This window comes from Crocodylus siamensis, chromosome 4 (assembly GCF_052110815.1).
Source record: "Crocodylus siamensis isolate JL-2025a chromosome 4, ASM5211081v1, whole genome shotgun sequence".
Lineage (NCBI taxonomy): Eukaryota > Metazoa > Chordata > Crocodylia > Crocodylidae > Crocodylus > Crocodylus siamensis.
The window spans coordinates 85,841,894-85,868,551 of NC_143398.1; the positions used below are offsets into that span (position 1 = coordinate 85,841,894).

Consider the following 26,658-nt stretch of genomic DNA (forward strand, 5'->3'; position numbering starts at 1 on the left):
TCTCAAGGAATATCCTACCGAGACCTCATTGAAAAAAAGAAAAAAATGACCTGAAGCAACCTGGTCAGCAAGATAGTGGGTTCGGGTTGGGGAAATCAACAGAGGTGTCATGACATTTGGGGCTCATCTTATGCCATCTGTTGCAAAATATAGCTTCCCAAGTGTGGTATAGCTCTCCTCACAATAAATTAGTAGACTCAGTTGAATGAAACCACATATATAAAACGGCACTCGTACAACTAATCAGGCCTGGCTGCCAGCCCTTTCTAATATCCCTTTTGACATCAGATGAGAAGCAACCTTGCAGAATCTGCTTCACAACATGAAAGGCTTGCCACATCTACCCTTGCTAAAATGAAGCATTTAATCCACAAAGCTCCTGTTTTACCTCAATTAACCCTTTAAAGGAAATTCCTCTTAGGAACCTTAATGTCACCTCCAGATGGTGCTTTATGCAGCAAAAACAAGCTTCAAACAACCAATGCTTATTTCAGTCATTACAAGCACCAACCTTCCACATGGTCCATGGAGAATGCTCAACTGCCACAGGTGTGTAGCAATCAGAAATGCTATAAATGTTGAATCTCTGACTCCCCTTTTTTGCCATTAGAGCTAGTAACATGTGGGTCATGTACTTGCCAGTAAGCGCAGCCTGCAGAGGTGTCTAGTTCCATCAGACTTGTTCAATCCTTTTCACTCAGCTACTGAACAGATACTTCACTTAAAACATTTGCCTTGCCTATCTATGTCAATACCGCAATATGTAAATGACACCCATTTCAGTTTACAACTAGAAGCTGTTAATTTGCCACACATTTCCTCCACTTGAATTCCTTCCAGCCTTTCATATATATAGATTAAAATAATAACCCAAGAAATTTTTTCTTAGTTGGGAGGGGTAACCATACACATTGAGATAAATTTCAATCAAAGGAAAAAAAACTAACCCCTAGTCAAGAGAAGGCAGTTACAACTACTTTCATGTGAAAAGCTACACAGATTTACCCTTTCTATTAAAAAAGAAAGAACAAAGCCTTAAGAACAGCAGACTTTAAATTTAATTCTTGTGAATTTTCAATTAATTTTACAGATTTAATAAATAATTCCCACTGAAGATGCATATTGCATTTGCTCTGATTATACAACATGAATAAGGAAATTGTTCTAAAGGAAACTGAGAAAGTTGCTTTTGTCGCTTACGTATGATTAGATGCTGTATTTATTGAAATACAAATAAAAAATAATCTTCCATAAATATTATTTGACTTAAATTATGTTTCTGGAACAATTCCATGGGGAAAAATAAAATGTAAAAATGTTTCAATTCAGTCAACAAAAAATGATCGTAAGGCAAGCAAAACTGTTTTTAGCTAAAATTATTTTAAAGACTACCAGCAGAAACCTTATCAGAAGAATCCAATTTCCTTTTTGCTTTCAAATTTCATCACCATATATTTGTCACTTGAGCATGATGGAACAAGTATATGTTAATGAATACTGGAAAACCCTAGCGTAGTAACAGACATACCTCTCAAGCATCACACATCATTTAAAGATGCGGAGAATGAAATAAGAAAGACAATCTCACTCTCTAGAGAAACTAATTAGGGATAATGGTTTTGTGTAGCATCACCAACTGCATCTAGCCTACCACCTGAAATTAAACAATATATATCACAGTTGAAACATAATCACAAGAGGCAGAAAACAGTTTTACATTAAAAATAGTTAATAATAAATGCAAATCATAACACCGTCTTTCTAGTTTAAAGCTGGATGTGAAAAAATATAGTAAAAAAGATTAAACACCAACTTTAGTAGTCAAGGCATTGATTTCTCGTTCAGCTTTGTGCAGTTTGCTGGTTAAGAGTGTGTTCTGCTCATTACTCATTTGTAGTTCTTTTTCAATACGATCAGTCTGTAGTTTAGCTGACTGCTTTTCTGCCTGAAATAAAAAATAAAAATAGACGTTTTTTAGAAAGGGACTGTCTTTTGATATATAATGTGCATAGAATAATACAACTCCAGTTTTTAGTAGGTTTTCGGGCATCAATGGTATTAACTAAGCAGCAAAATAATTCATCTTAAATTGAACATATTGTCCAAAGGACTGTTTGTAGCTTACTCAAAGTAACAGTTGTTCGCCATACAAAATTATGTCCCTCCCACTTCAGAAGTCAGAGAAACTGAGACTCAGTTAGGAGGCAGGCAAGGTTCTTTGGGTAGATATGATATCTTTTATTAGACCAACTAAATAGTTGGGAAAAAGTTATTTGCAAGCTTTCAGATACAAACACCCTTTGTCAGGCATAGGGAGACACTGCTGGTGCTATGTGTTCTCCAAGGTAGAAAAGAGAACACACAACTTCAGAAGAGTCTCCCTACGCCTGAAATAGGGTGTTTGTAACTGAAAGTTTGCAAAGAACTGTTTTCCAACTATTTAGTTGGTCTAATAAAAGAGATCACATCTACCCAAAGAACTTTGCCTGCCTATGTCCTTAGCCCAACACAGCTACACCAACAATCCTGTAATTAGGAGGCAGATATTTATATCTTCAGCCAGTAAAACCGTGGGCTCTAAGGACGGCTGCATGTATCCACAGTGCTCAAAAAGTCTGCAAACAGATATCCCAGCAGAATATCAACAGCATGGCTCTGCTGAAGTTTTAAAGGAGAAATATACCTACAGTATTCTACATTTTATGTGACAGAGAGATTATGTCAGTAAAATCGCAAAAAGCTGCTAAATATAGGACATTTACTTCTTCAGTTAAGTCACTCTTCTCTAAAAAGTTAATATTTTTACTACATTGGATTAAAATAGAAAAAAGTGAAGTATTCAGAAAACTTAGAATGACTGCCTTCCAGGGTTTTAAAATAAATTCTATAGCAATGTTTCAGACTGGAGTGTTTGGACCACTTCATAATGATCCATAGCACTGTGGTAACTATGCAGGACTAGTTTTTCTTGTGAGAAAGGTCACAAATACCTATAAGAACAGAAAGGAAAAAAGCCAGCCTGACTGAACTGCATCTACATATGGAGCGATAGCAGCCAGAGAGACTGCAACTGCCAACAGAGAAACACAGGAACCACCAAAGGACTAAACCCCTAGAGCCAGCAATGAATGTCCAACAGAAAAGAAACACCTGGGAAGCATATATGAGACCAGAATTAACTGGGACCTTGCAGTAGGAATATACATTGAAGGGAGCAAGAGAAAGGAATTATGAAGTTGTAACAACATGGGCAGAAGAGAGGACAACCAGGTGGTAGGCAAGCAAAAAGAAAAAACAATAGCAAAACAAGGGAGAGGGACTGATTAGATGAAGGGAAAGGCAGCTATAAGATTCAGACTTTAAAAAGACAAAATATTTATTGTATCCAAGGGTATGGGGCAACCATTTTATCAATATTAAATATAAGATGAAGTAACTGTAGTTGATGCTAGTAAATGCATCTTAAGTGATTGCAAGTAAGAATTTAAACTGAGATATTAAGAAGGGAAAGGGACTGAGAAGGTCTCAGTTTGGATGTGGCCCATTCTATTTGGTAATATAGATATAGGAACAGAATCTATTTCCATGGAAATCATTGGAACTGACCTCAACAGAGGCTGGATCAGGCCCAGTGTCAAAAAATGTAAAGTTTACCATATTTCATTGGGAGACAACTAAGAATCTCACCTCCAGAGATCTCACTGTTGCCTGCATTTCAGCCAATTGTCGCACCTGTATTCTTTGGACACTTTCTGCTTGGACACCACAATTTTCTCTCTCTGCCTGTAATTCTGCTACTTCAGCTTCCAAACTTTTTACTTTTTGATGTAGTTGAGCCTTCTCCCTCAGAAGTGCCTCCACACGCTTACTGTCTCTGGTGGGGTCAACGCTAAGCAGCTGATTATGCAGTTCTTCTTTATCTTTATCCAGTCTTGTTATCTAATAGCGATTAAGGAGAATAATATGCATCATTCAGTACATACAGTAGACAATTAGTGTGTAAAAGCTGATAAATTTTCCATTGTTTGAATAAGACAGTCCCTGGGTCCACTACAGATGACTGACTTTGCTCTCAGTACTCTGGGATGTAAAGCTAGGTTAATCACCATCTCTCCCCAAAAGTCTGTGAATTGAGACAACTATTATCTATAGCATAATTCACCCAGTTTCTAAAGCAGTTTTAGCTATGGAGGCTGGGATAGTACAGGTGCTAAGGCACACAGTTAACAACTCAGACATCACAAGTTCAAGGCCGTAGCTAGGGACCCACCAAATTCACGGTGGAAGTGGGCTGTGTAGTGTCTCCTTTAATCTTCCATGTTCTCCCATGTGCCTCTTCCCACTCCCCTCATCCCCCCTGTTAATTGGCAGACGAGCCCCACCACTCCCTCCTGATCAGCGGGGAAGTGAAATCCATGGTTTTAAACATGGCATGGTGTTGGGCTTCCCGCTGCTCAGCACCAAGCACTGGGGATGCCAGAGCTCCTCAGCCAATCAGTGTCGGGAGGCAAAAATGGGACCATATTTAAAACCACAGTTTTTGCCTCCACACTGATCAGGAGCGCACTGCAAGCGCAGTCGTTCCACCAATCAGCACCACAGGGACATGTGGGGAAACGTGCAAGATTAAAGGAGACGCCACACACCCCACTTCTGCGGTGAACTTGGTAGGTCCCTAGTAGCAAAAGCTTTTGAAATTTTCCTTAGAATATGAGTGGCATGGCAGGAAGTGTGACTGTTGCAATCCCACATCAGATCCCATTGCGCCTTTACTTTAACATCTGTCCAGGGCCACAGAGTGCACCATTAATTCAAGTTCCTGCTCAGTCCCCTGGAACTTTTACATAATCATTTCAGTTTTTCTTACTGGCCACATCTCACACCCTAGTGCAGTGATTCTCAACCTTTTTTAGATTCAAGGCATCCATCATTCTTGAGGCACCCCCTCCAAAACTTTTGTAAATTGAGTGACACCCCATTTCAAAAACTGATTTACTATGGGACTTCATTTTTTCCAATGTGGGCACGAAGTGAGAGTTAAGAGCAACTAGACAGGGAAAGCTTGAGCCTGCCCAAATCTGCTTATGTCCTCACACCTAAAACTTAAGCTTGCCTTTATCTGCTTATCACCTCACTTATCTCCTTATACTTTCTGTAGCACTCTTCAAAGGATCTAGGACAGTGGTTTCCAACCTTTTTAGATTGCGGACTGGCAAACCACAGACTGGAAGTGACCATGAACCAGCAAACTGCAGACCAGCATACTGCAAACTGGAAGTGACCAGCATACTACGGACTGGCAGCCAATCCTTGTTTATACTCAGTATAAAAAAGGTTGGCTGCCGGTCCACAGTATGCTGGTCACTTCCGGATTTCTGGTCCAGCACCAGGCCACGGCTCAGGGGTTGGGAATCTCTGATCTAGGATGCTCCAGCATCCTAGTTGGGAATCACTGCTCTAACCAGACTAGATGCTCCTATCCTGATCTATATTGCCTGACTACTCTTCTCAAATCTCAGCATTTCTCTCTTGTTGCTACATCCATCTTTCTACCTACAGGTGCATTCTATCTATTGTGTTACCAGCCTTGGTGTATGCCAAGGTACATAAGTATTATTAAAGTAGGAGACCTCCCAAACTTGTTTTTAGTCACCAGCTGCAATTGCCAAATTAAGGGCTTTAGATTCTTGCTCACCACATAAAAATGCAGTGGTTGTAGGGCCAGGGAAGCATTAACCTGGCTCTTGGCAGTGACGTGTCCTCCTCACAGCTAGAGGTCAGAGCCCTTCTGTCTCCAGTCTGGCCTGCAGGGCACAAACTCTATCAGGTACACCTCTGGGGGGCTGGGATGAGAGTGGCACTCAAGAGGGGAGGTGGCTTAACTTGTGGCACACCTGCCAAAAAGGTTAGCCACTGCGGATGTAACACATAAGCAGTAATCAATACAACCAAATATATCAAATGCAGTTTGTACTATAATAGATTATAGACTTTATAACCATGATAAGAAAACTAAAAGCAGCATTTCCAGAGAAGATCATAGAATAAGAAGAGAAAACAGCAAGTGTCCCACCAACCTCCACCCCGCCCCCCAAAAACAGAGCATAATAATAAGCCCTCTGTTCACTTTCACAAGGACATAAATCTAATCAACGCCATCTGGTGCCCAAAAGGATTGCAGAACTGGTTCTATATGGTTCCCTGGGTCTTAGAAAGACAGGCATCTGTTGTTTGGCTAATTCAAATAGCGTATTAAAATTACCATATTAACTCAATTCCAAGATAAGGTTTTCCCTCAATTCAACATGGGGAAAACAAAGCCCCATCTTAGAATCAAATGAAAAAACAGCCAGAAGAGGGTGGCACAAATCCGCTCAGCAAGACATGGGTAGCGGGAAGGCACGAGGGAAGGCACTGGAGTCAGGCTCTTGCTTCCCCCACCCTTGTGATAGCCAGAACCAAAGAAATTAATAAGCAATAACTATGTGCTTCTTGGAGGCATTTGGAACTTTTGTCTAATATGAAGCTTGTATTTTTGTAACCCGAAAATGTAACTTGTAACTGTTTGTGGAACTGACTAGGCCTCAAAGACAAAGCTATAGCTGTGAAATTAGCTAACCTAATAGTTCTTTCTCGCTCAGAATTTAGCCTTGATAATGATAAAAACTGGATTCAACTACCTAGCTTATCTAGTACATTTCAAGAAAAAACATCTCAAAAAAGCATAGTCAGAGAGTTCTGAAGGGGCTGGATTTAGGTGGGGTAATGTTAATTTCAAACCTGAAGATGCTATGTTGCAATTTGCTTATTGGATAAACCCAAGCTTGGGCAGTAACTTATTATAATAATTTCTAACACCTTTTAAATCCATAAGATAACAGCTATAAAGCAATATTATGAATGGCTACATAACTAAAAAATTAGTATAATTAGAATATAAACGAACACACACGTCATAGTAACCCTTGGGAAGGATGGAACAGAAGGGTCATTGCTGTCCCATACCCCCATGGATCTCTCTTACTCCCTGTGACAGCGAGAACCAGATCCTGACTGAGGGGTTTCCACTGGTTCTCCTTCGGGCAGCCCAGTTCAGAGACGTCTGACTTTGCTGATTCAACTTGATGTGAATCTTCTAACCGACAGACTATCAATAAGTTACTAACCAAGTGGGAACTCTTGGTTAATTTCTTTATCCGTTTTATTATCACTATCAATTTTATTGTTAGTGTACTGTTATATTGTCTGTTTATTAGCTTAGCCTTATTAACTATTTTATACGCAAACTATACCTTTCGTTGTCATAAGTAAAATTCCTTCCTTTTTGTAAGTGAAACTTGTCATTTCTTTCCTTTCCAACATCACCTCCTCAATCCCGAAAGCCCAGTGGCTAATAAAGTTGCAGTGCTCAGTCTGCAACTAAATTGATATACTCACAGTGCCCAGCTGGCTTGTGACACACCGTCCCCCCCATCTGCCTCCCCCTCCACAACTGCTTTCCGCCTTATTTGCTCTCCTGCCCCCAACACAACAGTGGGGGAAAGAAGTGTGGGGGGGCAAATGTAAGATGATCTTTCAATTCTAGACATGGAACATTTTAACAAATTTATAATTTTCCATGTATAGAATCTAATTATTAGGGAGGCCAGCCATCTTAAATTCAAAGTCATCTTGGATCCAGGTAAATATGCTAAATATAGACAGACACACAGACACACACAGGCTTGATCAAAGGGAAACTGGGCGGAAACACAGGGACTCAAGAATAGACATCTGGCTGGCAGAATTCTAACCCCTGTGTCAACCCTCCCCAATAAGAATGCAAGCAAGAACTGGTGGTGTGATGTAATAGGCAGACAGGTACATTATCCCAGTGCCTGTCTTTTGTGCTTCAGGTGTAAAGAATAGTGCAGAAGGCTGTAGACTTAATCTCATGCTTCTTATAAATGGCCAACTGACAATACAGCTGTAAAGCAAGTAAAAATTGCTGCATCACTCGATGAATCAAAACCAAGTGTAAACACTATGTGAGTCTCATTTTTCAATCACAGCATCCTCAGTGAGAGATGGCCATTTTACCCAGGCATTTAGATGGAGTCCATCTTTCAAAACTAATTTTTCTTTAACATATCCCAACAATCAAACATCCACAAACCTCTCACATAGCAACAATCCTTGAGACATTTGTTGATTTAAATTATCATTTCTACAGATGAGAAAAATGTTGCCAATGATACCCAGAACGTTGAGGATCTCTTCCCACCTGTCATGGTTTCCTTAACCTATACAAGGGGGAATCTTGCTGTCATTTGTCCTTGCTTTAACAACTATCAGAAGATTCTGTTCCACTCACTTCAGCATTCTTTTCAACCTCACAACCACATCTTCCACTGGGCAGACTGTCAGCACCTCACTCTGTTTTCTGGATCAGCTGTGGTGATAAAAAAGCATTTCTTTGCAACGAATTACCCAATAACAGACCTGGTGTCTCCTGGTCTTAGTGGGCATGTCACGTATGTGCTTAACTGAAGAGTAGACTAATTAGCTAAGCAGTAGATCATCACCATCTCCGTGTGTGTCAGTAGTAGGGCACAGGAAATTGACTCTGCCATAAAATAGTACTGTTGGGGACAATACTACCTTAAGGCAGAGTAATAGTCACCTGTGATGAAACACGTGTGAAGACAGTGACAGCAGGCATAAATTGTGTCCAGTCAGCCCAGGCAGCATATTCAGCACTCTCATGCCCCACCCAGCCCCTCTGCCGTCCAACCTGCCACCCTGAGCTCAGAGCTGACTTCCCCGAGCCTGCTCCATCCTGGCTCAAAATGCTGCTGTCCCAGGCGCACATGTAGATACTACACCCAGAAGCAATGTACACTGGCTCAAAGTACTCTGGAGTTTATCACTTCACATTAATTGCTTCTGTAGATGCACCCAGTGAGAGCTTTCCATCTTGCCCTCCTTTCCATCTTGCCTCTGATCTTAAGATCTTTCACTTCCTTGCATAAGCTTGTCAGCTCTCCCGAAAAAACCATTTCATTGTCAGAGGGCACTAAGGTGCCTGCTCCTCTTAGAGCAGAGATTGCCCAGGGAGGGAACACAAAAAGCCAGATAAGAGCCCAGGTGCAGGTTGCCATGACAACTAGCTAATAGGGAATTGGCTGCTGTAACAGGTGTGTCCCTTTGGAGTCTGTCCACTGGTGACCCCGCCCACCTGTTATGAACCAACCTCCCACCTTCTTGCCTGCCATGCCTTGTTGTTAATTGCTTAATTAGAAGATGTTAATTAAGCAGAAGTCTGCCCATTTTACTGCCCTGATGCAACGGGGTGCTATCTGCAGGTCCTTTCCTCCCCTACACCGCAGCCCAAGCCTCACAGATGGTACTCACATTGGTTAGTCTGGGCCTTACTATACTCTGGCCCCCTTGTCCTCCCTGGGCTCTCCATGGCCCTGCTTTGCAGGGCGCCGCACTGGGCATTCGTCAATGCTGCCCCCCTTTCTGGGGCTTCTCACTGCTACCCTCTCTGGGGCTTCTCACTGCCACTCTCTCTGGGGCTGGGGTCTCCACGCTGCTGTGGCTCCCCATGAGGCCTCCTCCAACCCCGATAGCCTCACCCAAACCTCGGATCCTAAACAGCAAACACAAAATACAAGCCCCTAGGCTATGACATAAAATCTAAGCTGGCCAGCTAAACATCATTCCATCCCTACCAGGGAATTCTCCATCACATAACAGCAATCAGGAGCTTCTCCCCTCTGTTTGCTCCGGCAGAGCTCCTTCTCCCTTGGCTGCTAGTGGGGAACTGCCAGCCTGGCTCCAGCCCTGGGGTTTAAATGTGAACCAGGCCCTGCCCCTTCCGGACAGCTGACTGCTGGCAGGTGTGGGTCACCAGTGAACTTTGGTTGCCCTGGCAACCAGAAGCTGGGGCTCCTCACTCACTGCTCGGGCTCTTTCTTAGCAGTTTCCCCTCTCTAAAGGAACAGGTTGCTTAAGTGCTCTGCGACAGCCACACCTGGTTAGCTGGCCAGAAGAGGCAGGGCCCTAGGACCATATAAACTCTAGGGCTAGGACCAGGCAGGTCAGTTCCCTGCTAGCAGCCAGAGGGGAAGGAGGCTCCAGGGAGAAAGTGCCCAGTGACATAGCAACTGCCTAACATGCTGCACCTAGGGCTAATGGGGCTCCATGAGCTCCTCAGGTACCCTTGCCTACTAGATACTTAGTACCAGGGAGGAAGTTCTATGCTTTTAAAGTGGCAGAGCACACCCTTGTCTCTTCTATTATGTTACAGCCCAGGGGCTTGTGTTTTGTTTGTTGCTTCATAACACTGGTGGTTTGGGTGAGGCTATTAGGAGAAGGAGGACTCATTGGGGACCCACTACAGAGTGGGGACCCTGGCGCCAGAGAGGACATGGCATTTGGGGTGCACAGACCCTGGCACCAGAGAAAGCACAGCATTTGGGGTGGACAGACCCCGGTGCCAAGGGGCGCAGCGACAGGGCTGCAGAGAGCCAAGTGAGGACAAGTGGTTTCATATTTTCATAGTTTCTAGGGTCGGAAGGGACCTGAGCAGATCATCTAGTCCGACCCCCTGCCATGGCAGGAAAGAATACTGGGGTCAAATGACCCCAGCAAGATGTTCATCTAACCTCCTCTTAAACACCCCCAGGGTAGGAGCCTGCACCACTTCTCTTGGAAGCTGGTTCCAGACCCTAGCCACCCTGACTGTGAAGTAGTGCCTCCTGATATCTAACCTAAACCTACCCTCTGCCAGCTTGTGACCGTTATTCCTGGTCACTCCTGGCAGTGCTTGGGGAAACAGTGACTTCCCCAATGCCTGCTGATCCCCCCTGACTCGTTTATAACAGGCCACAAGATCCCCCCTCAGCCTTGTCTTTTGGAGGCTGAACAGGTTCAGGTCCTGCAGCCTGTCCTCATAGGGCCTGCCCTGCTGTCCTCTGATCATACGAGTGGCCCTCCTCTGGACCCTCTCCATGCTGTCGACATCCCTCTTGAAGTGTGGCGCCCAGAACTGGATGCAATACTCCAGCTGCGGCCTGACCAGTGCCACACAGAGGGGGAGGATCACCTCTTTGGACCTGCTCGAGATGCATCTGTGGATGCATGCCAAGGTGCAGTTGGCCTTCCTTACTGCCTCCCCACACTGCCGGCCCATGTTCATCTTGGAGCCAATGATGACCCCCAGATCCCTTTCCGCCTCCGTGCTGACAAGAGGGGAGTTCCCCAACCTGTAGGTATGGTGCCGGTTGTTCCACCCGAGGTGCATCACCTTGCACTTGTCTGAGTTGAAGCCCATCCTATTCTCGTCCGCCCACCCTTGTAACCTGTCTAGGTCTGATTGTATCCTGTTGCATCCTTCCAATGTTCCCACATCTTAGTGTCATCAGCAAATTTGAACAGGGTGCTTTTTACCCCCTCATCCAAATCGCTGATGAAGATGTTGAACAGTGCGGGCCCAAGGACCGAGCCCTGCGGAACCCCACTGCCCACGTCCTTCCAGGTTGAGAAGGACCCATCCACTACCACCCTCTGGGTGCGGCCCACCAGCCAGTTGGAGACCCATTTGTCTGTGTGGGTCAAACCACAGCCCCCCAGTTTCTAAATGAGAACAGGGTGAGAGGCAGTGTCAAAACCCTTCCGGAAGTCCAGGAAGATTATATCCACTGCTACCCCTGCGTCTAATGATTTGGTGATCTGATCGTAAAAGGCCACCAGGTTGGTCTGACAGGACCTGCCACTGATGAACCCATGTTGGTTGCCCCTAAGCATGCGGTCCCCTGCTGGCCCCTCCTGGATGTGTGCCAGCATAATTTTCTCGAAGAGCTTGCCTAGGATCGAGGTGAGACTAACTGGCCTATAGCTTCCCGGGTCCTCCTTCCTGCCTTTTTTGAAGATGGGGACTACGTTGGCCCTCTTCCAGTCCTCTGGTACCTCACCAGAGCACCACGAGTGCTCATAAAGTTGTGCCAGGGGACTTGCAATGACCTCGGCCAGTTTCTTTAGAACTCTAGGGTGGAGATCATCCGGGCCGGCTGACTTGAATACGTCCACTCCCTCCAGAAGCTCCCTAACTAAATCCTCGCTAACCCGTGGCCCAGGTGTGCCTCCCCTGGGGCCGGAGGGGGGCCCAGCAGGGAGGTGGCTGTTCTGGTCCCTACTGAGGAAGACGGAGGCAAAGAAATCGTTAAACATGTTAGCTTTGCCGTCTGGTGTGACGACCAAGTTTCCCATGGCGTCCTGCAAGGGCCCCACATTACCCAGGACCTTTCTTTTTACCCCCTACATATTTAAAAAAGGACTTCTTATTGTCCTTAATCTGGGAAGCTAGTCCCAGTTCCATCTCTGCCTTGGCCTTCCTGACTACCCCCCTACATCCCCAAGCAACTACAGAATAGCCCTCCCTGGTGATGACCCCTTCCTTCCATTGGGTATAAGCCTCCTTTTTAGCAAGGAGACATTCCCGGATGCTTTCGGTGAGCCACGGAGGCTTGTGTGCTCTCCTGCTCCCTTTGATCCTCGTTGGGTTGAATTATAACAAGGCCTAGGCAAGACAATGCCGGTACCATCTGCAAGGCTTGGGGTATGGTAAAGGGGCAGTTGGAGCCATGCATATAGCACATAAGGCTCGGGTGTCCAGGGACATCTATTTTGAAATGGGGCCCAGGGAAGTCCATCAGAACCGTGCTCAGATAGGCTTAAAGGCAGCCTCCCTATATCAATTATTCCAACAAGACATGGCAGGTGAGAATAGAGGGTGCGCATTGGGCCAAACTGGCATGGTCGAGGGGGCCTTGGGGGTAACACGGCCATTCTTAAGGATCCCACCCTGTGACAGTCATGCATACATATCTTCTACACAGAACCAGCCTAGAATCCAGGACATCCCACAGTCTCTACATGCAACCATCTTCTTTTTCTCCTCCATTCCTCCTGCTGTTTCAGAAAGGACAAGAAAAGACAGCTGCACCACACCAAACTCCTTTGTCTACTGGCCCCCATTGGTCAGGCTTTTAAAGCTACTGTTCAAGTCATCCTGGCTCTCCTAATTAGACACAACTGTGATCAGAGGCAGGAAACAGGCTCTGAGCCTGAGTAGCTTGTACTCCATCATGCCCACATACTCTGTCCTAAATATATTACTACTAATATACTATATGAATATAATAGAATTCTATTAAAGGTTTTATATTTAAATCTTTCTCTCATGAGCTTATTAAGGATTGAACACAAATGACTTAGAACAATCAGTCCAGCTGATAAAATTTGGGATTGCAAAAACTGTCATATATGAAAAATAATACGACAATGGTAAAATCCTCATAAAAAGCTAAAGTGGTTTCATTTTTATGGTGGCTTAATTCAAGTTTAATATTTTATACCTACCTCAGCCTCATACTTTATTTTTTTCTCCTCTAAAACACGAACATGTTCTTCCTTCTGGTGTTCAAATTCTGATTTTAGAAAGGTATGCTCATAACGCAGTTTATTATATTCTGTTCGGTATTTTTCTACTTCCTAAATTAGAAAGTGGAACAGTCACTCAAAGATAAGTTTAAGCACATGAAATTTGTTTTATTTTACCAACACTGGCTATAAAATATCCACATCCCCTTCTCAAATAAAGTCATTTTTATTTAAACCCCACCCCCATGCCAAAAGAAACAGTAAATAATAACTCCCCCGCAAATAAAACAGAATTAGATACTCATTGCTTACTTCATCTAGCTTCCTAAATCGATCTCTCATTGGAGTTTCCAATTCTTGTTGTATTTGTGCTTTTAACAACTCCAGCTTTTGAGGAGTTAGCACCTGACATGAAGAAAAAACAAAAGGTGGTGTAAATAATTCAAGTATCATCAAGTGATTTACACTGGAAAACAACAAATGCTGGATAACAAAACATTCTTTATTTAAAAACAAAAGAATTGTACATAGAGGTTTTTTTAATCTGTTCCATTCATAAAGTTTGCTCTTAAGCATTTCCTATTTTGTAAAAACTTTATTAACCCTCCAAAAGTTGAGAAGATTTCAGAGAAAAATCCTGTAACATTGTGTATATGTACATAAGTAGCTTTTGCAATGTGTGAAAAAAATCTAGCCACTATATAATCCTTGAAATTCTTCAAGTCACCTATTCTGTAGATCATGAGTGAGAACTATTTGGGCTGGAGGACCACTTTACAAGTTTTAGTGAGCTGCTACAGGGGCTGCAGGGGTGGGCATTGATCCTACCTGCCCCTGTCTGCTCTGTACCCATTTCTGAGTGTGCTAGACAGAGCGAGCAGGCAGACACTCCATAGAGACCAGCCTGGGACCCACTCACTTGGTCAGATGGGATGGGGCCACATATGAGTAAGAAGCAGCCTCTGGGAGCAGGATGGGTGGGCAGAGCTGGAATCTTCGGACTGTGACAGCATGGGGACAGAGCCATGATCTGCTCCTCACATGTCCCAACGATGGGCACCAGTTCTGCAGACAGAGACACGCAGGGAGCAGGTCACACCTCTGCCCTAGGCCCTGGCCCTACACTGTCACTGCCCTAAGATCTCAGCTCTGGCCCCAGCCCTCACCTTCCTGCCTGTCCTGCTTCCAGGAGCCATGCCAGCTGAACTCACATGGCCTGAGGCACTGTGTGGGAACACAGAGCAGCACAGCCGCATGCCAGGGACTCGAGGTAGGAGACGGAGTGCAGGGAGAAGGGAACTGAGAGCCACAGTTACCCAAGCCCAGCCAAACCAGTGCCGTGTTGTCCTCTGCTTGTCCCTGCATCCCCTTCCCAATCCTGAGTCCCTGGCACACAGCCAGGCTAGGCCAGGCCAGTACCTCACTGTATTCCTACACTCCGCTTTGGGCCACGTGGGTCCAGCTTCTGTCCAGCCCAACCTCATGCCAGGGACTTAGGGTTGGGCAGGACCCAAGCCAGCCACTCCAGCTCTGCCCATGTGGCACAGCCTGAAGCAGTGCACAGGAACACAGCACAGCACCACGTTAGCAGCAGTCATGTCCCTACCGGGCCCTGGCTCAGCAGAGCACAGACAGCCTGCAGCTCCTGGCCCTCTTCCCCCTGCACAACTTCTCTCATCCGTGGGGAGAACCTTACCTGAGCTTTGACTCACCAGGGACTGTTTGGTCTACAAATGGCCACAGAGACGGAGCTGCATGCAGGCAACCTCACCAGACAGAAGCCTGGCCAGGAGCTCAGCTCCCCCTGCCTTGGACCATATATTGGAGACTCAGTGGAGTGGGGCAGGGTGGGCCAGCCCATGAAGGGGAAGGGAGAGGCACTGAAAGCCAGGGCAGCTGCAGTCTGAATACAATTCTCTTTCAGAGGAGCAGCCATGGGCTGGACAGAATCATCTGGTGGGCCAAATCTGGCCTGCAGGCCATATTTTGTCCACCCCTGATATATACAGTTCTAGATGGATTTCTACAACAAGACTAAAAGTAATATTTCTCTCTGCTGGTAACATGTCTCACCTGCATCCTCAGTTCTTCTAGTTCTCTTGTTTTATCTAATAATTCTCCTCGGAGTTCAGCAAGAAGAAACTGAAATTTATCATTGTTGGTTTGTTTTTCAACCAATGACCGCTTGAGCTCATTCTGTGATTTTGTATACTCATCCTGTAACCTGCAAAATATATTTAAAAAAATACTAAGAATGGTCATATACAGTCTAAGAAATAATTGATCACACTGAAAAATATCCATCACAGAGGTAACAGAAATACGTAAGTAAAAAAAATAGCAAGTCTGAAAACATTTACCAGGTATCAGCTCCATTTCCTCCCCTCGTATTTGACATAACAAATATCTTAAAATGTTGAAGTTGACCAGTATTTACAAATTCAGAAAATCTCACCTACAGTTCAGGAGACCTCTGAATTGTTACTATGTAACTAGAAAGATTTCGCTGTCGGAAATCTAAACAGATGAAAAGGAAACTCTTCTTCACTTAGCCTTGGCTCAAACTAAGGAAAGCAACAACTTAGAGTACGTACCGTGTATGTTCTGCTTTCAGAGTTTTATAATTTGTTTTATGATGTTCACACCGCATTCTTTCATCAATTAAAAGCTTCTGTAGTTCTTCTTGTGAACCAGCAAGATTACCACTTCCACTTGCTGGAGGGAGGAGGCTGGTGAAAGTATCCATTCTTGTTGGTAACAGCCACGTAGTAATGAATTTAGTCCAAAATCAGGACCTTCAAAAGACTTCCATCTATCTTTTCGCCTGTGGCATCTCAGAAAGTAAAATTACCTGCTGCAAACAAATGCATAAAACTCATTGGTGGTTCAAGGACAAACACTTGTGTTTTCTTTACAGTGGAGCAACAGCCCTGGCATAGTTAAGACTGACAATCAAATTCTGTTTCAAAGTTAGCTTTCTATAAGTGCTCAAAAATAGTGACTTATTTATTTATTTTTATAATTATTTATTTATAACTCAAAATTACTTATCCCCATCTAGTAACGTAGCGCCCCCAGATGCCTTAAGGAGGAAAAAGTGTGCACCTAAGACTGACAAGACAAATAGATCACACAGAGCATGAGTAAAATAAGCAGCTAAAAGACTTTCTGGCCTGCTAGTCTTCACATGAGCTATGTAGCAAAATGAGACAGGAAGCAGCATTTAAATACAACTTGACCATGTCCTTCCTAAACTGTCTCCTGACATAAATCTTTATAAAAGTAAAGGAGGTATTTTGGTACAATTATCCTCTCACATGTTCTTTCGTTCTTTCCCCCTCCCCTCCACACATCCACAGTATGAATTAAATCAGCAGAAGATGCCAAAAGTACTCAAACAATTTTCAGAAAGACAGACATATTACAGATATAAATGTTTGCCCAGAGAATATGGAAAACAAAAGAGGGAGGACTGAGAACAGGGGGAATAGATATCTAGGTAGTAGTGGAATAGGGATAAATGAGGATGGATGGCAGTTGACCTGTCAGTCCACCATGCCTGCACCAAGATGTGGCCCTCTGAGATCGCTCCCTGCTCCTCACATGTGCACCAAGACCCTAGGGGAGGCATTTCACAGGTTTCTAGGGTCAGAAGGGACCTATTAGATCATCAAGTCCGACCCCCTGTTCTGGGCAGGAAAGAGCACTGGGGTCAAGTAACCCCAGACAGGTACCTGTCTAACCTCCTTTTGAACACTTCCAAGGTAGGGGAAAGCACCACCTCCCCTAGAAACCCATTCCATATTTTGGCAACCCTCACCATAAAGAATTTCTTCCTGATGTCCAATCTAAATCTACTCTCCTTCAGAGTATGGCCACTGTTTCTAGTGACCCCAAGGGGTGACCTGGTAAACAGAGTATCCCTTATTCCCTGCTGACCCCCTTGATGAGCTTGTAGACAGCCACAAGACCATCTCTCAGCCTTCTCTTGCAGAGGCTGAAGAGATTCTGGACCCTCCATCTGTCCTCATAGGATCTTACCTGCAGGCCCTCAACCATACGAGTAGCCCTCCTCTGAACCCATTCCAGGTTATCCACGTCCCTCTTGAAGTGCAGTGCCCAAAACTGGAAGCAGTACTCCACCTGTGTCCTCACCAATGCCTCAGAGGGGAAGTATCACCTCCCTAGACCTGCTTGTGATGCGCCTACTAATGCAAGATAAAGTGCGATTAGCGTTACTTATTACCTTGCCACACTGGCGACTCATGTTCATTTTTGTGTCGACTATGACTCTGAGATCCCTTTCCACTGCTGTGCTACTTAGAATGGTACTTCCCAGTCTGTAGGTGTATTGGTGATTCTTTCTCCTCAGGTGCAGCACTTTGCACTTATCTTTGTTAAACTGCATCCTATTCTGATCCGCCCACTTCCACAGTCTATCCAAATCTGCCTGAATTTGCTCCCTACCCTTTAGTGTGTTTACTATACCCTACAGTTTGGTGTCATCTGCGAATTTGGACAGAGTGCTTTCTACACCCTTATCCAAATCACTGACGAAGATATTGAATAGGATTTGTCCAAAGACAGAGCCTTGGGGGACACCACTGCCCACATTTCCCCAGGTAGAAACCAACCCATATACCACCAGTCTCTGGGTGCATCCCATAAGTCAGTTTTCCCCCACCTGACTGTGAAGAAATCCATGTCACAGCTACTTAGTTAACTTGTAAGAATTGGGTGTGCTACTGTGTCAAAAGCCTTAAAATCCAAGTAGACAGCCACAAGTAGAGAGGGGAAGATGTCCCTTCCCCTCTGTGTATCTAAGCCCTCTCCCTTCAAGGGACCAATGTTTGCCCACAGTATACAAGTCCCTTGCCCCCTCCAATGAAGGCTGTTAGGGACGGTCCAGCATCTCTGCAAATGCCTGAACCTCTGCCTACCTACCCATAGGACTTGAAATCTGGTGAATCCTCTCCCTGCCTCTCATGTAAGCTAAACTCTGGGGAAGCCCTACTTCTGCAGATGGAGAACTGAAAACAGGCATGATGGAAGCATGAGCCAACCAGTGTTGAGACTGGGTGAAAAACTAAAACTGGGTTTGCTTTACATATCAGAAGCCCTCAAGTCCTGGGATTAAGGGAAGGAGGCTTGGAGAGATGAATACAGCCTGAACTCTGCACTTCTGCATTCATCTCCAGGAAGTGTTTGTTCTCTTTCAGCTGAGAACCTCACATTGAAATGAACACACACTTAACCTATTTCTGTTTAACTGCTTTTTCAATCACTCACAGACAAGTTTCCTCAGTTTATGGACAAATTACGGAGAAGTAAAAAGGAGCAGGTTACCTGTGGTAAATTAGCCCTTTTCACTGAGCGTTAACCTACTGCAGGGTAAGCTTACCGCTGGGTAAAAGCTGGCCCAACTTATTGCTGGGTAAAAGCTGGCCCAAGGACAGTCGCTGCAGTGCAACTACTGTTCTGTAATGTGTTCATACCCTCCAATTGCCAGGTGATGTTAGTGATTTAAGTCTGGGGTCATTTGAAAGTCCCTTCACAAAAACAAAAAAAAGAAGCCCCCCAACATGTGCACACAAGCAAACTGCAACAGTGGTTTTATACCCGCAAGGAATCAAACCATGTCTCTAATCGGTTTCACAGATTTCAGTCAGTATTTACTCCAACTAGTCCACTATTCCTTTAAGGAAGCAATACTGAAAACACTATTCAAAGAGTTAAACTCTACAGATACTGTAAAACACATGGGATCTAGAGATACCTCCCTCCTGTGTTGTCTGCATTCCCCCCCGCATAAACTGGAATCTAGACTGTCTCAAGCTCTTCTCTCTCCACACCATATACATATGGGGAAAGCCTTCCCTCCCCATGCCTCAAGAGTCAGAATTGGTTAGACTTTCATATGGCTAGGCCCTATGTTGGAATCCAGGGAAGCCATCACCCCCATTCCAAGCACTGTCCAAGCCCCCTCTCCCTGCCTCCTTTGCCCTGGGGAACCAAAAGATAATCCAACCTAAATCTCTGAAAATATCAGAATACCCTGTAGTATGTGGTAGAGGAACTAGCTAGAGGGAGGCAGTGGAAAAGGCACTAGCCAGAAGGTTATGGCAATTAGCTGAGCCAAGGACACCACTTCAGAGACCTAACTAAAGTAAGAACAAGGATCCCAAATGGATGGAAAACATAGTATGGACTTAGGACCTGGGCTACATAACCGAAGAAGTGTACAACTCTCCCCTCCCTCTATAGGCTTGCACCTGCATGTAGATGTATAAAGCACCAGACAGCAAGGGAACAGCTTTATAATGTACAAATGGCTTCTAAAATGCCAGTGACTTCATGAAAGAAGAGAGAGAAGACTGGAAAGAGTGAAAGGACCAATATGCTACAGGAGATAGTAGATTAGATCTGGAGAAGAAACCATACATTAGTTTTTTTCTCAGATGCCCACAGCTGTATCAGAGCTTTTACAGAATTAAGAGTCTGCCATTTCGGTCCTAGCAACAATTCTATCAGTCAATACATACACCAGGTATTTCAGTACATGCCTACAACCCTTGATCCACTATAACAAAGTCTACAGGAGAGGAGAGGTACCCTGAGGAATCATATCCTTGTTTTTTAATTTACATGGTCCAGTAGCCCTGACCTGCAAATTTACATGATTCCTACAAAAAAAATTATTTTAAAATAAAAAATAAATATAAATTACCATTGAATTTACCAGGCTGAAGCAAGTTAATGACTTCTGGGTGGTGTCTCATACCTTTCAGAATCTAAAATTAGGCAAAAGTATTTGATAGGGATAATTTAGGACAGGGGTCCCTCAACCCCTGGGCCACAGGCCAGATCTGGCATGTGAAGTCATGACATCTGGTCCACAGGGCTCTATAATGGTCCAGAAATTTGGCAGCAGGGGAGAAGTGGCAATGGTAATGCCCCACACCATTACTGCCAAATCCTACACCTTTTTTTTTTTGAGGAAAATTTTTCGTGTTCCAAATCAATTCCAAATCCATGTGAATCATTCAAGAATCATACTTGGTCCTGCTACCAGCCAGCATCCCCCACTCACGCCTGGGGTTTCAGAAACTTCCAAATCCTTTGGCAGGCATCCTACAGCCTGGAAGCTTGGGGTTTGGATGCCTCTGAGTTCTGCGTGCCCTCAGCTGTAGGGCCATAGGAGGAAGTTAGGGAACAGTTTCCCATTTCAATAAAGTTGGCATGTACCCGAGATCCTCCCACTGGGAGTTCAAGTGGGAGGCTAACTATGAGACTCTCACAGGGAGTCCTGTCCGCAAGCAGACAAAAGCGCAACCCTCCACTACACAGTGCCATTTTAATTGTATTACCTCGGTCAGGGTACTGCTCCATGTCACATTCTTTGTTTTCCCCTGCCAGTAAGAAAACCACCTTGGTGGTAATGGTATTTCCCTTGCACTAGGCTCCAGCAGGGGAAGAAACCTCTGTGGGAAACCCCATGGGATGGACCCAAATGCACAGGATGGGGCACACACAGTGACCCTGAGCACTCATCTGGCCTGCGGATTGGGAAACTTGGACACCACTGGTTTAGAAATACTATTCCTATATTTGTGCAGGGGGCTGGACCAGAGGACTCCTGAGGTCCCTTCCAGTCCCATGATCCTTTAATGCTAAACCACAACATTCTGAAAAACAGGAAATGAAAAGTTAACATAAACACCTATGCAACCGTAACTCATTGAACAATGACCTCATAGACACATATTCTCTCTGCCTTTGAATTCAGTTCTGAAGTACCTTAACTCTTCATTGCCTAGCTTCCTTTAGTTTGAATGTTGCTGAACTTGTCATTCTGGTAGGGCATGAGATGCTACCCTGCAACCTCAACTCTGTACACATAGGACACGTCCACACATGCAAGCATGTGTGCTTTCAGCAGCTCAAATAGCAGTGCAAATTTGAGCCCGGGCTTTTTGCCTCAGCACATGTGCTCAGACATGCACTTTATTGTGGAGCAAGTTGTGCCACTTGGAGGAAAATAACCCTGCCTGGCTCCTCCCGGATCTGCAGCCAGGGGGAGCAGGGCCAGCACCTGTGCTGTCCCCAGCAGTATAAAAGGCTGCCCTGTCCTGGCCCGATCCATACAAAAAGCTGCCCTGGTAAGCAGCTCAGGGCTACTCGCTCTCAGGAGCTTCTGGGGCCCAGCCAATTGGTACCTGGGGACACTACCCCTTGTGCCAACAGGACTGCTGCAGCAGCATCCCAAATCCATTTCTAAAAATACCCAAAAATCCATGTTCTTCCAGTTAAAACAAAAAACCACTCTACACACACACACACACGCACACACACCTAGAGACAGACAGACAGACAGATAGAGAGACAGCGATCAGTTGGGTAAGAGTTTATTGGTATATTTACAGTTTTAAAGCAATTTAGAAGCCTACCAGTGTCTCTATCATCATGATAAAATAAATTCTAAATACCTATATGTGTTGATGTGTGCTTTTGGTTTTCTTCACACATGATGGGTGTGTGATGGGGGAAAGTGGTGTTTGCAGGAATGGGGTAAGAAGGGGTGTGGGGGAAGGCAGGTGGGTATGTGGAGACAGATGTGGGTTGGCTGGTCTATGGGTAGGTATGGGGCAATTGCTGGGGGGACTGTCGGTGTGCGGGACCTTGTGGGGGGGTGTGACAGGGTGCCACTTTCGGAGCCTCTCCGGACATGCGGCTCTGCCCCCCTGTAATGGGCCGATCGCCCGCCTACTCTCACCTGCCACGCCTTTATCTTATTTATAAATGATGGATAATTGGAATTAGCGGGAAGCTGCCCATTTGTGTGCGCCCCAATGACAGGGGACGCTGACTGCGGCTCCTTTTCCTCCCCTGCACCGCAGCCCAAGCCTTGCCGATGGTGCTGATGTAATCTATCTTGGGCCATGTTATTATGCCATGGCCCGTTGTCTGCCTTCGGGGCCCCTTACCACCCCTTCTCCCTCTCGGGGCTCCTCCTCGCCCCTCCTCACTTTGAGCTCCTCACTACCCACCTAACTCCGGGTTCCTCACTACCCCCTGGCTCCAGGGCTCCTCACTAGTGCCCCTTTCCAGCACACCTCCGGGCTTGCCGCGCAACCTGCACCTCTTTACCAGCGCCTTTGTGCTGGTCATGCACCTGGCAACGCCTCTGCTGGGCCCTGCCTTGCACTTCCCACGCTCCTTGTCCTCTCTGGGGCCTCTCGCCCCTCTGGGCTTCTCGCCCTCTCTGGGCCTATGCCGCTCCTCTCGCGCTTGTGCTGCGCGCCCTCTGGGCCTGTACCGCGCTTCCCGCACTTCTTGCCCCCTCTGACGCCTGTGTCATGCTTCTTGCGCTTGTGCCGCGCTTCCCACACTCCCTCGCCCTCTCAGAGCCTATGTTGCGCTTCTCGGGCCTATACCACGCCTCTCGCGCTCCCTCACCCTCTCGGGGCCTATGCCGCGCTTCCCGCGTTGCGCCGTCCCTCTTGCGCTTGGGCTCAGGTGGCCCATAGCCATGCCTGGCCTCCTGACCCTTCCTCCGGGTCATGTGCCCTACTGGGCAACCGCCCTTGCAGGCTGGGGTCCCAACCCCACACACCGAGCGCTTCTCCGGCGCTCTCCCGCCATGCCCACTGTGGCACCAAACGCTGTGCCACCCTGACACCGCTCGCTGTGCCCCTAATGGACACCAGGAACCCCCAAACTACTGGGGAGCCCCATGAGGCCTCCTCACTCCCCTACAGCCTCACTTGGTCCTCCGGTATAACTATAACTAAACCATGAGCCAAACAGCTATAACACAAACACAAGAAGCCTCCTGGCTTGTAACCCAAAGTCCGCACTCACTCAGCTCTTCACCAGACCCCGTCTTATCATGTGGCCAGTCAGGGTAGCCAGGCTGTAACCCTGGACTCTGTCTGATCAGCTCTCCCGCCAAGCTCCTGCTCCTGTGGCTGCCAAGAGGGAACTGCCTCTGGCCTCAGCCTTCACTGTTTATAAAGGCCAGGCCCTGCCCCCTGGTGGTCAGCTGACCCACTCTGTTACCATGGTAACTCTCACCTGCTGCCCTGCTGAGTAGCAGCTGAGCCCATTCACTACCATTCAGTAGCAGGCACCCTAGTGCCCTGCTACAGGGGGGCTGTTCAGGAGGGTGGGTCCCCTGGCTCCCACAGGGTACAACCTGGATAGCCCAAGCCCACCCACCCAGGGTACCAGCTCCACCCTGGAGGACCACAACCCCTATCCCCCACAGGGCCCCAGCCCCCCTGCCCAGGGTCCCAGCTCCACCGTGGAGGGCCACACCCCCCGCCCAGGGCCCATAACTGACCTTTCACAGCAGCAGTGGGGGAACCATGCACCAAGCCCAGCTGGGTCCTGCTGGCCCTGGGGCTGCTTCTGCCACCAACAGGCCAATCTTGTGGTGGCAGGACCCAGCATGGCACGTGGGGACCGCGTGCCAGGCCCAGCCAAGTACCACTGCCTGGCCAGGCCATTCCTATAGCAGCAGGACCTGGCCCGGCACATAGGGACTGTATGGAGCTGAGCTGGGTCCTGCTGGCCCTGGGGCTGCTGGTGCCGCCCAGCCAGGCCATTCCTACAGTGGCAGGACCCAGCCCAGTGCACAGGAACCGTGCAGAGCCGAGCCGGGTCCTGCCGGCCCTGGGGCTGCTGGTGCCGCCTGGCCAAGTCAGACAGCACCAACAACCCCAGGGCTGGCAGGACCCGGCTCAGATCCGTGCGGTCCCCGCACACCGGGCCGGGCTCTGCTGCTATAGGAATGGCCCAGCTGGGTGGCAGAGTGGCCCCAAGGGTGGCAGGACCCGGTTGGGCCCGGCACGCAGCAGAGGGGCCCCAGAACCAAGCTGGGCCCGGCACGTGGCAGACAGGCCCCAGGGCCGGCTGTGCACTACATCCTGCCTCTGCCCCGCTGTGCCTGTGGCGGGGTGCACAGCCCCATGTGGCTCTCTGCAAATGTGGCTTTGCACCAGAGTGGGTCACACGCCTCCAAGAGGTGTGGCTCCTGTGCACGTCTCCCACAGCCATGCAATCCAGTCTGGTGCAAAGCCAGACTAGTGAGCCGCACTGACCTGAGCCAAGTCCTCACCCCCTGCAGCCCCCCTACCACTCCCCAAACCCCCCTGCCATGCCTCACCCATGAACCTCCCCCCACAATTTTTTTCATTCTCACATGTGCCTCTTGCCCTGCCTCAAAGGGGTTTGAGGCAGGGCAGGAGGCGCATGCACGCTTGTCTGGATGCACCCATAAAGGCTATAAACAATGTTAGAGGCCAGATATCTCTCCTAATTGAAGAAAGTCATAGCCACATATTCTTAGAAATTCCGAAACCAGAAAGTACCATCTAAAAAGGGTCATAATGGCCACCATTAAAAATTAACCTTTTGCAATAATGAAACAGATCACTAGTTTCAAGTCCCAAGCTAAGGCTTCAGAATGTGAAAGCCAACTTTGGAGAGAAAAGGTAGCTTATACACTAAACATCCATGTTCAGATGATGAATTGGAGACTCTCAAAAGGAACAGGGCAAGACTGACTTCTTGTGAGCAGAGTGGGCGTACAACCAAAGCAAATAATGGGAGCTAGACGTACAATGAATTCATCACCCACTAAAAAGACTACTGGCAAGAAGGTAGAAAGTAAATCTTTACACCCTTACTTCCGAAGTAACACAGGTGGAGAAATGCATATGCCTTCCTAATGACTTTTACATATATCAGAGAGTTCAAGATCTGCAAACCAAGGCATACAGATCTCTGAAATGTTTATCTGCAGAGACATTGCATGGCACAAAGCTAAAGGGGAAATGGAGAGGATACTGAAAACAAAAAAGGTGTAGTTTACAAAACTGAATTTTCATTTCCACCTAGGAGAAATTTTACAATCTTTGCATTCTACTATGCCTGAGGAAGGGTGTGTGTGCCCGAAAGCTTGGCAATACAGACATTTTTTTGCAACTATCTACTTGGTCTACTAAAAGATATCCCCTCTGCCGTTCCTACTTTACAAAATATATTTTTTAAAATATCCAACAGTAAGTAATATGTATTTAGCAAAATAACTGCTTTATTTTAGATTAGAGTGACATCTTGTGGCAAGTTTTATAAATACCTGTAAAAAACATTGAAGTTTGCAGTTTTTTAAAAAACCCATCTACATTCTTCCATTAGTGACTGATTTGCATATGCTCTCCATGGTAGAAACAATGTGATAAATTGCATTTAACATGCACTTTACACCAATTACTAACACTCTACCCAGTAATCCATCATCTAACCTTCAAAATGATCACTTAAAAAATTTACTATACATAACGTTTAAGAACAAAAGATAGAAAAGATGAAAGAAAGAATGAACAGTTTTCATAGTTGGTAGGGTCAGAAAGGGCCTGAGCAGATCATTAAGTCCAACACCACTATGCTATGGGCAGGAAAGAACCCTGGGGTCAAATGACCCCTGCTAGGTGATTATCTAGCCTCCTTCTGAAGACCCGCAGGGTAGGAGAGAGCACCACTTCCCTTGGAAGTTGGTTCCAGATCCTAGCCGCCCTGACAATGAAGTACTGCTTCCTGATGTCTAGCCTGAACCTACTGTCAATCAACTTGTGGCTGTCATTCCTACTTACTCCCAGTAGTGCCTGGGGGAACAGAGACTCTTCCGTTCCCTGCAGGTCACCCCTGGTAAGTTTACAGACGGCCACCAGATCCCCTCTCAGCCTTTTCTTGTGGAGGCTGATAAGGTTCAGGACCCATCGCCTCTCTTTGTAAGGCCTGCTCTGCTGCCCTCTGACCATGCGAGTGGCCTTCCTCTGGACCCTCTCGATGCTGTCCACATCCCTCCCGAAGTGCAGCACCCAGAACTGGATGCAGTACTCCAACTGCGGCCTGACCGATGTTGGACAGAGGGGGAGGATCACCTCCTTGGACCTGCTCATGATACATTTGTGGATGCATGACAAGGTGCAGTTAGCCCTCCTGACTGCATCCCCACATTGGCAGCCCAAGTTCATCTTGGAATCAGGAGTGATTCCAAGATCCTTTTCTGCCTCTGTGCTGACAAGAAGGGAGTTCCCCAGCCTGTAGGTATGCTGCTGGTTCTTCCTCCCCAGGTGCAACACCTTCCACTTGTCCATATTGAAACCCATCCTATTCTCATCCACCCACCTCTGTAATCTGTCGAGATCTAGTTGTAGCCTGTCC

General features: G+C 46.4%; 1 protein-coding gene across 3 annotated transcripts in view; it reads right to left on the reverse strand.

The window, feature by feature from the left end:
• Positions 1–26,658, reverse strand: part of CEP83 (centrosomal protein 83) — a 53,250-nt gene that overhangs the window by 21,021 nt on the left and 5,571 nt on the right. Inside the window, exons 1-7 of one of the 3 annotated variants that reach the window (XM_090042703.1) lie at positions 17,470–17,636; positions 16,023–16,282; positions 15,502–15,652; positions 13,741–13,833; positions 13,408–13,539; positions 3,688–3,939; positions 1,814–1,945 (exon numbers count right to left, since the gene is read on the reverse strand). In XM_090042703.1, coding sequence (XP_089898829.1) covers positions 1,814–1,945; positions 3,688–3,939; positions 13,408–13,539; positions 13,741–13,833; positions 15,502–15,652; positions 16,023–16,174 — 912 coding nt within the window. In that variant the 5' untranslated portion in view covers positions 16,175–16,282; positions 17,470–17,636. Of the gene's footprint in view, positions 1–1,813; positions 1,946–3,687; positions 3,940–13,407; positions 13,540–13,740; positions 13,834–15,501; positions 15,653–16,022; positions 16,283–17,469; positions 17,637–26,658 lie in introns of those variants that run through there. The other 2 variants (XM_090042704.1, XM_090042702.1) reach the window with 2 other exon arrangements.